At 45.4% G+C, this 14,708-nt stretch overlaps 2 protein-coding genes across 3 annotated transcripts in view; one reads left to right on the plus strand and one right to left on the minus strand.

Annotated features, from left to right (window-relative positions):
- LOC116423879 (defective proboscis extension response 7) overlaps positions 1-14,708 on the minus strand; it is a 233,502-nt gene that overhangs the window by 183,584 nt on the left and 35,210 nt on the right. The gene's annotated exons all lie outside the window — the stretch shown is intronic.
- LOC116434584 (uncharacterized) lies at positions 3,132-12,696 on the plus strand. Its single transcript, XM_031993124.2, has 6 exons — positions 3,132-3,302; positions 6,506-6,762; positions 7,576-7,845; positions 8,518-8,657; positions 8,940-9,105; positions 10,394-12,696. The coding sequence occupies exons 2-6, from the start codon at positions 6,508-6,510 to the stop codon at positions 10,793-10,795; spliced, it is 1,233 nt and encodes a 410-aa protein (XP_031848984.1). The 5' UTR covers positions 3,132-3,302; positions 6,506-6,507; the 3' UTR covers positions 10,796-12,696.

Here is a 14,708-nt window from a genome sequence, read left to right on the forward strand (position 1 = left end):
CGCTAGGGCATTTATTGTACACTTCATTCTATTATTCCTAAAAGAATTGATGCTCGTTTATTTAGATCGTGGAAACTGGAGATTGGATAGTAGGCAATTGGGGTACATGTCAGTGTGATCGCGTCAATCGAAATCGTAAACATTTATAAAATAATATTTCTAAAATCCAATATCCGTCAATTTGACGCGGTCCGTAAACCTAGTGTTAATATTCAAAATACCAGAAGAGTTAAAATGCATTCCTGATTTCTTCCGCAATTATTAAAAATTCCACAGGTTTCTCAGAGAAATGACAGAAGATATTGCTTAGCAAAGTTGTAGATCGCTTGAAGTCTCGGTAGACACCTTTGGAGTTTCCATATTCGTGGAGATTCCTAGTTGCTGTAGCTTGCTACTATTATTTAATTAACACTAGGGTGACGGGCATTTATTGTACACTTCATTCTATTATTCCTAAATAATTGATGCTCGTTTATTTAGATTCTGGAAACTGGAGATTTGATAGTGGGTAATTGGGGTACATGTCAATGTGATCGCATCAATCGAAATTGTAAACATTTACAAAATAATATTTCTAAAATCCAATATGCGTCGATTTGACGCGTTCCGTAAACTTAGTGTTGAGAGCATGAATTCATTACTGGTTCTCTTGTTTGAGCGCCTGCTGTTTGAAACGTGATATTCAGGAGTGTTTTATGCAATGGAGATTGTAATTCTATTTTCTATGATGACTTTTTGTAGGTTGTATATACGTCATTTAGTATTTCGGAATACTAATGTTTCGCTGGCGTGCAATGGAACTGGTACAGATTTATTCAGATGAATTCGAACGTCTTGTTATTGTCCCATTCCACTTATAAGGAGTACAATGTGATTGTTTTTCAAACAAGATTCACTTACAATCGGAAACGTGGGTGGCATCGTTAACGTGATTCATTAGAATATTAGATGATAGACATGCTCATTGGCTGTCATCGTTTATTTGCAAGAATCTTTGCATGACTCGGCCGATTCTGTTGACGTGACGTTCGACAGATGTTCATTAGCGATTCCCGGCGCGAGCTTCCGCGAGTCCATGATCGTCATTTCAGCGAGAGTCACTTTTGCCGACTGAATGGACTGGATTTTTCGGTGCGCCGCCTCGTGAATTAACTCGGTCGCACGCCGATCCAACAGCGCTGAGGAAACAATACGCTGTAACCGCGAACGATCCCCGCGCATTACAATATTCTGATGACATACGCGCGCATCGTGCGCCGGTGACTAGCGGCCGGCGCATTGAAATTCAGTGCACTGAATTCCAATGTCATTTCGCAACACTCGTTTCACAACAAAACTGCACCGCGGATCGCGGAGTAAACCGTCGGGACGCCGAGCGCTGCGCTGACTGCCGAGCGTCGGCTGCATAAATTACGGAAATAAAGTGAACTGACAGCGGAGCTGACAGTCGCCGGGATGCTGTCGCGACACGTGCCATTCCCGGGCCATTCTTCGATCGGCCGATCGAAGCGGTAGTCGATAGCATGTCGTTTGTTCGCCGATACCGCTAAATAGGCGCCGAGTAGTTTATTAACACTAACCGGACGGGTCAAAATGATTCCAGATGTCTCGTTTCTGCGATTATTGAGATGATAACAGAGGTTTCCCTGAGAAGTGACTAAAGAAATTGATTTAGCGATACGTAAATTGTACAGTTCTGAATAGATGCTTCTCTCGGAGTTTCGACATTTCGATAAGTCAGTTGAACTCGGTTGTGTGTTAATACGTTGACTGGCATAGTCAGTGATTAATGGAGCTTCCGAATGATTTGGAAGCTATTGTAATTTAATTAGAATAAGTAGATGATAGTATGACTATCGTTCCTCTTTAAGAAAATAAGTGATACATAAAACTGAAGGTTTTCGTTGCAACGTGTTAAGGCCGTTTGTGCAATTCACGCGGTTTAAGGCAACTATCTTGTTCCACGAAGGACCGGGCGTTTCATTGCTTTGTCGTTCTTTGACTCGTTTTCCTTCGCTTCTGTGGCACTTATAGACGAGGGACATTTTTTAAGGAGTGGCAATGATGGAATGGTAGCTAAACGATACGTTCTGTTCAGAGATTAAAGCTGATTGAGATATAATTGGGATATGATTGAGAATCGAGGCTTGATTGATGTCAGACCATTTTTCAATCGAGCTGAAACAGTAGTTTCTTGTCCAGTTTCGCGTTCGTTACGACGAATAATATTGAACTCGCATAACGAGTCTTCTGTATCCACCTCCGCGATTCGGTTTAGTCGGAAACTTCGCAGCTGCGAATTCTGCGAAGTCCTCGAGCCGAAGGCAAAGTTCGCGAACTCATAATCCGGAAAAATCGCAGCAAGCCTCGAAGATAATTTCGCGGAGCTCAGAGAAAGCCCCGCGTCCTCGTTAAATTTAGAGTAAGACCGGCAGTCCGGCGATGTTCGCGGCATAAAAGTTATTCCTCCTGCGAGCGCCCGTACGAATCGACCGGAAACTTGTAATTGTCGTCGGACCGCGGACGCTCACGCGACACATGCCTATTTCGTAATTTACAATGTCCAGAATTAAACTGAACTTTCGTTAAAGATACCACCAGCCTCCGAGCGGGGTAGGAATCTCATTAAACTTTGACAAACATTTTAGATCAACCTATTTCACCTTTGACCTGTCTGAGTCGGTTCCAGGTCTGGTTTTTCAGAGCTTCGTCCTATTTCTCAATGTATAAATACCAACGCGATGCAAGAATTATAACATTCTGAAAACCAGCACTATAAAGATTCCAATGCACAAGGTAGACTCTACCTTGTAATGCTCAATCGAGTCACCTTCGTGAATGCAAAAATATGCACAGCCGATCACTCAACAATATGCCTCCGTTTACCATTCCATCATCCTTCTCTTTCCACTTCACCTAGAAAATCACGTTGAACAGGAAACAAGAATCTCGAAGATGACACGAAAGATCGAGCGCTGATTGCCAGAAGAAAGTAGATCGTTGTCTGTGGCGAGCAAGTGTCCGTAAGTGGCACGCACGGAAAACGATTGTTAGGTGGGGGAGGCGCGTGGGACCCGGACGAGTACGAAAATGAAGAATAGTTCCGAACGATTGTTATCCGTCGAGTGTTGACGATAAGATGACGTCTGCGGTCTGGGGGATTCTCGTTAGAGTATAAATAATGGCCGGCCTCCGTATGGAACGTCACACTTCGATTCTGCCCGGCACACTCCGTATCACAAGTCCACAGAGGCAGAGTGAAGTGATCCATTAGGTAGACGATCCACGAATCCTATTCGCAGGTCAGTGACGTCGATAACGAGACACGGTTCATCGGCCTGTACTGCACCCGGCGCGTGTGTTCAAAGTGGACCATTACCGGTCGATCGGTCTGACGAAAAAATTCGATTGTAAACCGAGACACGGGATTGAAACGACCCTTCCCAGCCCGTCGATCGCGCCACTGCTATGCCGCTTTTCCGCGTGGACGACGCCTGTGCGCCCGTCGAGGCTGACAAGTTTCGAGGAAGTGACGAGAATATTTCGCGGTGAACGACGCTTCGCGCGAGTGACGCGAGAAACGAGCTCCGCCGCGGCGAACAGGAGAGATGCGCCGTGAAATAACGTCCTCGAAACCGCCATCGAGCCGATCGAGTGAACCTTTCGCGCGTGTTCCTCCGAGTGGCAGCGGAATTACATAAAATCGTCGTTAACGCCGCCGGCCAACGCGCGCCGACGCTTTCTCCGCTGTTGACGTAGCCTCGTTAATTCTTCGAGGAACTCGGTTGCGACATTTCCGTCGAATATTGCTCTCTATTTCACCGCGGTTGAATTTGTCGTTAATAACTGTTCCAGGAAACAACCTGCAAACGTTCCCGAAGGTACGGAAGAATCGAGATTTCGAAAATGATCTTCCAATTCTCGCGCATCTCGGATAATAGTGTATGAAATCCGTCCTCGCGAGCGGTTGTCATCCGTGAAATCGTGGAAAATGGAATACTGCATCCGGCGAGGCCGCTTTTTATTTCCCGACAAACGGATCGCGGGAATAATGCTCGATAACGAAGCCGAATCCCGGGGAAATGAGATTTCCCTAGCAACGGGAGTGTTAAGAAGGCGATAACTCGTTTTCCGCTCGGTCCCGCGGCGCGCGCTGCCATTACCTCCCGACACGCATAAAACGGCCATGCATCAAGCCGCGTCACGGATCCGTCCGCGCCGAAATAAACGGAATCATTAATCTCGCCGGGGCCGATTTGTCAAATCATTAAGCCCCGCGCCCCCGCGGCGCATCCGGCCGGGGGCCGTCCGCGCGGCAATTAGCGATAATGCGAAAAATTGTTTGACAGCACCCGGGAACGCCGATGTAGGTTCGACAGTCTAATTATAGCCGGAAAAATCATTTGTCCCCGATTCTTTCTCGCATCCACGCAACGGTCTCGCTGTATCGCGTTCCCAGTGACCGGCACGCGATAAGGAGAGGCCGTTTAATGACCTCGAGCGAACTAATTTCGCGAACTGCCGCGTAGAATCAATTTTCGCGCCGATAATCGAAACGCGGCCGTTTACGTTTACGGTTCGTTAAGACGGATAATTTGATTATTCGAAGTAAAAGGGATATCTCGAAGAGCGTGAATGAATTGGAAACTCTTCACCGGCGTTTTCAAGCGTCGAGCGTGACCGGCGACGAAGTTTTCGAAACAAATTCAACGAATAGGAGCATTATTCACCGCGCATAAGTCCAGCTGAAATATTATTGTTCCAATTTATGGGAACGAGCCGGCCTTATCTGCCGGTACATGCGTTCTGTCTAAACAGCAAAATTTGATTTATCGCCCGCGATCGGCGGAAAATCAGTGTACTACTGTATTTTGATCTGCGGCAGCGATTCGAGTGACGAACGGGGGAATTCAATTAAATTTCAGTTGATCTGTGTATTTGTTGTCGGTGCCGTTCTATTCCGTGAATTATACACCGCTGTGTAATCGAGAAAGCGTTGAAGCCTCGAAATTACAAGGAATAATCGTGGATATGAATATTCACGCGGTAAACAAATGCTCGAGGAAGTATGAACTATGATCGTATCATAATCCTGTTGAAATCAGATAATACGGGATTCAATGCTAACGGCTGTTCCGTAGGAATTAAAAGTTTCACCGATACGGATCTTCGATCGCACGGACGTGATTTAATTAATCCTTCGATCCTCCGTTGAACGCAGGATTATTATATAAGTCTCGTCGAAACGTGGAAATTCTTCTTTATCTCTGCCTCGGTTTCTTTACAGATATCTCCGTGTACATAATTAATATTCTGCAATCGAATCGGGAATAAATCTTTCACCGACGACGGCGTAAACACGCGAAACAGTGTTATAACAAGTGACAGCGTCACGAACTGCTGCGTTCATCGTTCGACGACGAAACGTATTTTTCCGCAATTATCTTCCACACGCCGGCTGCGTAACCGTTACTGATTATTGAACGGTCTTGCACAACAATGAATTATATCTGTGAACGCGGTAGCAAAGAAGGTTCCGTGTGCTTCGCTCGCCGAGTATCCGCGAACATTCTGGCCGCGGCCGTAAAGTTCTACCGTGATTTCTGCTCTACTGGTACGTGATCAGCAGAATGCGGTCCTTTGTGTGAGGCAAAATTGCTTCGGTGTAATTTACGGCGTAATCTAGCGATTTATTTGGTCCTCTAACGATTCCAACGGATTTACCGTCTCGAGAATAATCATTCCTCCGACGAAACAGAAAGGGAATAATCCATCAGCGGCAATTTCGAAGACAATAAAACGGATGAAACAACTGTTTCGAAACATTGAAACGTCACGAACACTCGAACGTTGAAATATCAGAAATATTTGCACGATAAAAACAATGAATATTTGAGCGCCGACGTTTTATAAATACTCGAGTGTTTACTAATTGACGGTATCGACGAGCCGTCTCGCCGAATACCGAAGAATTAACATTAAACCGGGACCTCCGCGTTTAATTGCGCCCCGCGTTTCATTACGCTCCTCACGTACGCGCTAACTGCGCGAACATTCGCAGTCCGGTGATCAGTTCCCGCGGGGCACGTTCCGAATTCCCTTAAAATATCGACGGGAGCGTGTCCATGGACAGAAGGTGCCGCGCCATAGGGGAAGGGACCCGGGGAGAGGGTCATCCGCGTTCCATTACCGTTTCTAATTGAAACGGCGACGTCGGAAACGCGGGAAACGCTTCCGGTGAATATCGAAGCTCGACGGATGGGGCAGTCTTAACGGAGTCGGGCGGGGCGGGAAACGGGGGCGAGGGCAAGGGCCTCGGAAAGCCTTCGCGGCGGAAGAAAGAAAAGACGAGGCGGCGAGCGGGGGAGGGATCGCGGGGGTGAAAGCGTGATAAATCTCGCCGCGAACAATAAGTTACCGTAAAGAATCGTTTCCGCGTTGGCTGACGCGCCGAGAAGAACAATGATTTGTCGGGGAAATTCTCCAATTCCAATTCCAATTTCAGAAATGGCCCTGGGGACACCGTCATGGCTGAACCTCGACTTCACCGAGAGGATACTGCGCCTGTCGGAGGACGACAGCACGCTGCAGGTGATCGATGTATTTGTGAAACCGGCGACCGACAAGGGCGACAACTACGCCAGCGATATGATAAGGGCCACCGTCGAGTTCACGCGGAAACAGGGGGGTAAAAAGGTCAACGAGAAGAAGTCGCTGATCTTCAAATTCGAGCCGCTGGTGGAAGGGCCGCGCAGGGATATGGTGAGCCTTTCAACGTTCGTTTTTGTTTGAGAGAAATTTAACTTTTCAGTTTTTCGCAAGTGTTAGGAAAGAATTTTTGAAGGGTTAAGTAGACGGTTGATAATGGGACGTTTGTATCTATCGTTCGCGGAGTGTTTTTTATCTCTTGCTTCGAGTTAGCTTTTTCTTAGAAGATCCAATGCTTACGTGAGAAATCATTTTATAATTATTTATAATATTACTGTTGGAATATCTACAATGTATACGTTATATATTGATATAGGTCATTTCTGTGAATCTCTTTCCGCTTGCTATCTATGTTACGGTGTTTCTCCGCAAGTTGACTTGAAGTACTTCTGTTAATCAGTTACTCCTTTGATTTGAACTTGATTTCACGTAGTGAAACTATAAAATTTGGTATTCAATATTCAACTGTATATAATGCATATGTGTGCAATATTGGGATAAAAAGCTTTGTTCCTCAATTCACTTGCAATTTCTCTTTGAGTTAACTTAAAAAATATCGTCTGTATTTAGTTGGAAAATGTTAAATATTTCTAACGAAATACTTCCGAGTGCAAAGGGTTAACTGTGTTTGACCAGCATACGCGCCATCGCGAAGCTTGACATGATACTAATTCTTTCAGCGATGAATTCTTTATTCTTTCACATAAACATGTAATTCTTTGTTCCGCTACACGCTCCATTTTTTTATTTCATTGCGCGCAGAACGAAAGGTTTTTCCAACTAAATTCCTCAGTTAACTGGTTAAGGGTCAACATCATTCCTGTTTCGAATTTGAATTAACCAGACGTTTCTCTAATGTCATGCCAGATCGAGAAGTCGCAGATATTCGACACAGAGATCTTAATGATGACGGATACGCTGAAGAAGATGAACAAAATGCTGGGTTACGAGAACCGCCTCAGCACCCAAATCTACCACGTGCGGATGGAACGTCCGCTGTGCTTAATAATGGAGGACCTAGCACCTCTAGGGTTCCGCATGGCCGACCGACAGGCCGGTCTTGACCTGGTACACTCCATGCTGGCTGTTCGGGGATTGGCCAAGTTTCACGCCAGCTCGGTCGCTTTGTGCGAAAAGGTGAGCGTCGTTGATGAATTTTTCAGTTGCTAAACACAGGCCACCGTGGCAACTCGCAATCGCAGTCCGAATGTTCTTATGGGTTAAAGTACTTCCCAGATTCCAAACTGAGTCTCAGAGAAATTGCCTTTACCTGACCTGACTCGCTCGCGAGAGAAGTTTTGTACTCTTTCTAAACTGATCTCGAGAAAAGTTCTTGCTGACGTCTGATTTACATTCATTTTAATACGACGAGCTTTAATTTGAGATCAATTTCGTACCCTTTCTAAACTGATCTCGAGAAGAACTCTTGCTGACATTTGATTTAAATTTATTTCAATACGAGCTTGAATTTCATGTTAAAAACAACATTTCGGATGAATTTTTGGGCAACATGAAAGTTCGAAACCACTAAGTTTCATTCCGGCTTCAATTTTTAGCCGAGACTAGTGAAACTTCGAGACTAGTTGAACCAAGTCTCCAGAACCTAACCAAGGCCAGGAGCTGATCACCCTAATCCCCAAGTTAAGCCAAGATAATCCGAAAATTCTAATACCTCCTAGACACAGGAGTTACTGCACGGAATTCCTGAGTTGGCCGAAGGTGGCCCAAGAAATGACCCTCGAGAAAGTAGCCGTCAGTCGATTGCGATTTTTCAGTTGCTCGGCGAACACGATTCTCAAATGATTGCAGGAACCGAAGCACAAAACGATATACAGGAAGGGTATCTTCAACGAGGACTTCCCGGAGGATATATGCATGTTCTTCATCAACGGTTGCAAAGCGTTGGCGGAAGAGGTAGCGACGTGGACGGATCTCGAAAACGCGGAAGTGTAAGTCGAACGATGGTAAAAGTATGTTAACACTTTGCCGGCCGCTGTCACGTACGCGTGATTATCATTCCGATGCTTGTATAGGAATACATATTGATGCTATTTTTTAGAGAAACAATTGCTTCCACTGTTCTCCCTTCCCAATTTACCAGATCGTCTTTTGTTCGAGTCTTTTAAGCTGATGCTTCTTCTGTTAGTTTGAAACTGTCTTTTGCGATAAATGTGCGACCGGCAAAGTGTTAACCAATCGGCAGTCGTTAAATACGTTTCTTGCACTCTCAGATACGCGGAGAAGTTCAAGAACATGGCATCTAGGGTTTATTCCATTGGTATAAAGGCGGCAGAGCGGAAGGACGATGAGTTCAACGTGATCAATCACGGCGACAGTTGGGTGAACAATATGTTGTTCAAATACGATGAGAACTCGAAGCCTATTCAACACATTTTCGTAAGTGTTCATTCGCGTGAGTCAGAAGTCAATGCGGTTGAATCGATTTCTTGATGTGTTATGATTGTTTAGTCATTGAAGGATTCCCTTGGTTCTTCGTTTCTACATCAGAAAGCTTCTGAATATGTTACATAATCATTTCAGAAGTCAACACATTAGTTTCCTCAATGTTTCTTTTCTGGGCTTAACTGCATTGACTTCGAATCATAATGCTTAACCCCTTGCCTTACAATATCAGGCGATGATTTCTAATATGGTTTAACACTAGAACTACGTACCAGTCAAAATGAGTTTCAACGTTTTTATTTCGTAATTATTGATATCTTAAAGCATTGAACATTCGAAATGATCTTGAAAGTAAATAGTTTCACTTGAATACTATAATGAATGTCTGAAGGAACTGATAATAATCGATTATTACAATTTTTATAGGGATTATGAAAGTTAGTTCTAGTGTAAACATAAATGTCATTGAGTTGTGTTAAGTTTATATGAAACATTATTCCCGTTAGCAATTTGTATTTATATCTAGACATAGAAAGAGCATGGGATGTTTCCTTCTACTATTGCATTATTAACGATAAATACTTGAACGCACTCATGCAATTGAATCGTAAGACAAGAGGTTAACGAAACCATAAAGATCACCTTACTCACGAACCATATACCGCAATGGGAGGCGAAGCAGCGAAGTCCTTCACGGCAAACTCAAAGAACCCTATATCTCATCCAGCACATTTAACCACTACAATCTCCTTCTCATCGCGGGCTAAGCCATCGGAAATCCCGATAAAAATTCGAAAACGCGAAAGCCCGGATTAATAGACCCTTGGACCGTCGCCACGAAGCCGAACGTTTATATCAATCCCCGTGAAATGGTTCGGTGTAACGGTGGGAAGAGAAAGAGCCGCGTGAAAAAGGAGAGTTTCGACTGCTCGGAGCGTCGCGCGCTATGAATAATGCAATAAATCCGATTCGATCGCGTTTAGGTACATTCCCCACCTGTCAGTCGGCAGTTGTAAAGACCGGGGAACGACGAATCACGGCGTAGAGCGAAAGGTAGAGCGAGCGTGAAAGAGAAAAACGGAGACAGAGAGGGAAGCCGGCCGGAGAGGGAAATAGGGTGAGCGAGGAAGCATCAGACAAGCAAGCAAGCAAACCCTCCACACCCGACGACTTCCTAAACACGAATCCCGGTTCTTTCCCTCCTCGCCGGGGCCGGCCGATTTCATTTACAATTCAATTCCGTGCCGCGCGCCGATCGATCGAGCTTCGATTTACGTTCCAGGTGGATTTCCAACTGTGCGTTTACAGTTCGCCGGCGATCGATCTGCACTACTTCCTCTCGACCAGCACGTCGCAGGAAGTTTACGATAACCATATGGAATCGCTGCTGCTCGAATACGTGGAGGCCCTGGCGAAACTGATGAAACAGTTGGACTGCAAGACGCAGCCGCCCACTCTGGAGGAAATCAAGAAGTACATGAAGGATCGGGCGGTGTACTCGCTGATATCGTCGATCACCGTGCTGCCGCTCGTCATGGTGGATAAATCCGAGGTGCTGCAGATCGACGAGATACAACAAGAGAACGGGGAGTACAACAATCCCGCTTACAAGGGCAAACTGTACAAGAAGCTGATCTTGAAGAGGCTGCCTAAGTGGGCGGAGATGGGCCTGTTAGATTTGTAGGCTCGGCGGTGGCGATACATCGAATCGGATCTCCTTGAACGGGAGAACGAATGTGGAATCGGATCAGACGGTTTAGAGGACGCATCGACGAGCTTTTCGATGTCCCAATGATGTCGGATACGTATGTACGCTGTGTAGAATAATTGTTATGTAGCTTTTTTCGTTTTTACGTTTAACCGCGCGCGCGTCGAGGACTAGGGAAGCAACGGAACGCCGCGACCGTAGTCGAGCGGCTCGCTTTCGACGAGCTGGAATCGGTCCGATAAAAGGCGTCGTTTCAAGTAGAATATTGATAACCGAGCCGGCAGAAACGACCGGCGAGGTTTACGATTCGATTGTGGCGCGAACGGAGGGAAGAATATTGATAATCGATTTTCTGCGACGGGAGAGACTATCCGGTGCACTTGTCCGTTTCGAAATATCCGCCGGCCAGATAGTACAAATCGACATGTTTCTAGGCGAATTACACGCGGCCGCTTCGATATATTATCGAGCGCGGCGCTAACGTTTCCCGCGCGTCCCGCCCGCGACGGGGCGAATAACGTTACGGGAGGAAATTTTTAATTTGCCCCGGCGACCGTCTGTCGGATTTTATTGATGCGCCGGATAACGAGCTCACGCTTTGACCTCGTTCGCCTCTATTACCATAAAAATTGACCGACGGTCGCGCGAATCGCGCGCGGGCCGCGCAAAAATTGTTTCGCGTTTAATACGAGAAAAAAAAATGTAATAAAATCGGAGGGACGATATTCGGCGTGGTGTTCAATGCACGACCTGACCGCTGTACCCGAGTTTATTAAGCGCTCCCCGGGAAATTTTCCCCTGCAACGAGATTCGCAGGTTGGTATACCTTCTTTTCACGGATTTTTGTGATTATAGAATTTTGTTTTGCCGTTTCGTTTGGGAAGTTTGAAGGACACTTCAGATACACGAGTAATTGATGGTAACAGTTGAATGATTACGTTGTTTACGAAATGCTTCTAATAGATAGTGTCGATTTAGATGATAGGAAACGTCACTGTCTGTAATCAATCTTAACACTAGGTTTACGGGCATTTATTGTACAGTTTGTTCTATCGTTCCTGGGGAAGTTGATATTCGTTCATTTGGATTTTGGAAATTGTAGATGTAGAAATAGACAATCAGGATTCGTAATCGTGTAATTGGATCAACGAGAACCGATTGAAACATTTACCAAATAATGTTTATAAAATTCAGTCAAATTGACGCGTTCCGTAAACCTAGTGTTAATTCACGTTTCCCAATTATACTGTCACACTAGAACTACCCAACATTCAATAGGATTGATATGTGATCCCTATAAACATTGTAATTAGTATCGAAGCAAATCTATTTTCAAAATTTCGAATATTTAGTGTGAAAATATCAATAATTGTTGCGTCGCTAAATTTCTTTAGGAGGGTTATTGATGACACCTTCTGCGAGGCACATTGGAGCCCTGAATATTTTTTACCATAGCAGAAATAAAGGCCCAAGGAACCATTACTTCAATAATTTAGTCGTATTTGCTTCGGCACGTTTTGCCAGTTTTGTAGATTTACCGTAACTTTAACTTACATCTGTTTGCCAGAAGTCGAGGCGATCCTTGGTTTTATTACTCGCTATGGTCAGTGTCAAGAACGTTCAAGACCCTTGCGTGGGTCACCCAGGGGCTGCAATCGGCAACCCCCTCCAGGATCACCGGTTGAGTCCCACTCGGACAAAGTTTGTACTCCCCTACCAAAAAAGGTTTATAAAAACCCACGCAAGGTACCGAGGAGAGACACAAGAAAAATTTTGAATAAGACACAAGACGGAACATAGACGTCGTTGTATACTCTCGCCACTGACGATTATTATTGAACTAAGCAAAAATAAACACTAAAGTATTCTTCACTGAAGTAATTAGATACAGTCCACTTTCCAAACAGTTCGCACAAAGTTAAGTCGGCGTGCGACGTACGGGTTTCCCTATAAGATTTTCGAATAGAAAACGCGTAGACAACAATAATTGCGAAAGAAAAGTACCGAAACCAGTCATTTCAATTATTCCAGTAGTTCTAGTATTAATTGCACAATACCTTCTACAACGATTAACAATCTCAGAGCACTCCGTACTCTCCCGAATTCAAAGTGAATTACCTACGAGCACAACATCGAACGCAAATCGTCCACAAAAAGCTCGACCCACCGACCTCTGAAATCTCTCAAGCTCCGCAACGGCCGTTACAAAAGAACCGAAAATTCAGCCATTCGCTTTTTTTGTTTCGGCCGGCGCATTTAACGAGGCTCCTCTTTCTCTCGAGTGTAATGCGGCGGAATGAATAATTGAATATCGTTCCCGCTTAACAAAATTCAACGCGCGGGGAAAACATTTGGTATGCGCGAACCTAATATTTTCCCTCTGATTTAATTCGCCGGCCCGTTTAATCAACCCCGCGGGCTTTTTTCGACCGCACGCCTGCCGGCGAATTATTCATGCTGTCATTGGGAACAGTCATTGGCCCGCAGCTCCCGCGTATATCTTCCGCCGCGGGAAATTTAAGAGCGGGCCATACCTCGCGGGACACGCGAACGAAACCGACGGTCCCGGTGTTTTGAATAAATGTGGCCGTGTCGCGTTTCCTCGTGCGCGGCCGCGTGGTCGTTTCATGGTAACGGAGAAAAAGTATTAATATCCTGTGGAACGGAGAGAGAGAGAGATAGAGAGAGAGGGAGAGAAAGAGAGGGAGAGAGATTGCGCGATGAAATTGCTGTTGAACATGCGTCGCACAACGAATACCTATTTTATGGATTAATTGAGCACCTCCGCGCAGACCGACGACAAATCCGCGGACGAGATGAACAGGGCGCCAGCTCGGGGGAAAAAATGCACGTGCGCGTCGGTATGCACGTGTCCGTGTACGTGAGCGTGCATGTGCACGTTGGACTTTCGCGGTTAGCAGAAAACTGGCGGCTATTTTTCACGGGATTTCATCGATCGCGCGAGACCGGTAAATACGCGAGGTTTGCTTTAGATAATATTTGTTCTGCGAGGGAAGAGCGAGAGGGAGAAGGTAACAGACAGAGATTTCAGATATTTGTCGATGAAAATAAAGGAAGCTCGTTAGGATTAGTTTCGTATGTTAGGAATTGTTTCTAGTTTCTAGGCGATTCGAGATTTTAGAGATAGGAGTTAAGAGGAGACTCATGTAAATTTGTTCAGTGTATTTTTCGTGATCAGCGTTAATGGGAGATGAAGGGATTCGGAATGCGTTGCGGAATGGAATAATTAAGCCGAGTGCAGGCAATTATTGCCAGGGAACGGTGAAAATATCGCGGTAAGTATTGGAATCTATCGCGGATAGCGCGGCGGGCTCTCTCTATAAATGTCCCATGAAATTAACAAGCAATTAAGCGCGATCGAGTGGGCCGGAATGACACGTGTCCACGGCCGGCCGTTCGAGTCGAACGTCAATAAATTCCGTACATTGATTTTATTCGGAGGCACACGCACGCGACACTTGCCGCGGCCGCTGCGTAACGAGCTTGATTCAAAAGGATCATTTCAACGAATCACGGTCAATTGTCGCGCGCAGGAGTATCACTTATTTCGAATCAGCGTGGACCAGGACTCCTCGGATTGGTTAACGAGCCGCGCACTGGTCGGTTCACAATCCTGAATCAAAGTAATCACTGCCGGCCGCCGTTGCGTGGAACGACGACTCGCGATCGGCGAATCTCTGACTTTAATAGAGCACGAGGATTACGGGTTTCGGGAAACACGTTGAATAAGGATGGCACTAGATTGAAGGAAAAAGTATTTTAACACTCTAATAAAATGGCGGGTCTTCTAGCAATTATTGAGAAGAAACAAGATTTTCTGGGAAATTATTCGATAGATCGATTGACACCAAGCCAAATTAAAATTGAT

Source organism: Nomia melanderi, chromosome 1 (genome assembly GCF_051020985.1).
Source record: "Nomia melanderi isolate GNS246 chromosome 1, iyNomMela1, whole genome shotgun sequence".
Lineage (NCBI taxonomy): Eukaryota > Metazoa > Arthropoda > Insecta > Hymenoptera > Halictidae > Nomia > Nomia melanderi.

Coding starts and splice junctions, on each gene's coding strand:
- LOC116434584 (XM_031993124.2), top strand. CDS start 6,508: ATGGCCCTGGGGACACCGTCATGGCTGAACCTCGACTTCACCGAGAGG. Junction 7,846..8,517: donor CGGTCGCTTTGTGCGAAAAG/GTGAGCGTCGTT, acceptor AAATGATTGCAG/GAACCGAAGCACAAAACGAT. Junction 9,106..10,393: donor AGCCTATTCAACACATTTTC/GTAAGTGTTCAT, acceptor TTTACGTTCCAG/GTGGATTTCCAACTGTGCGT.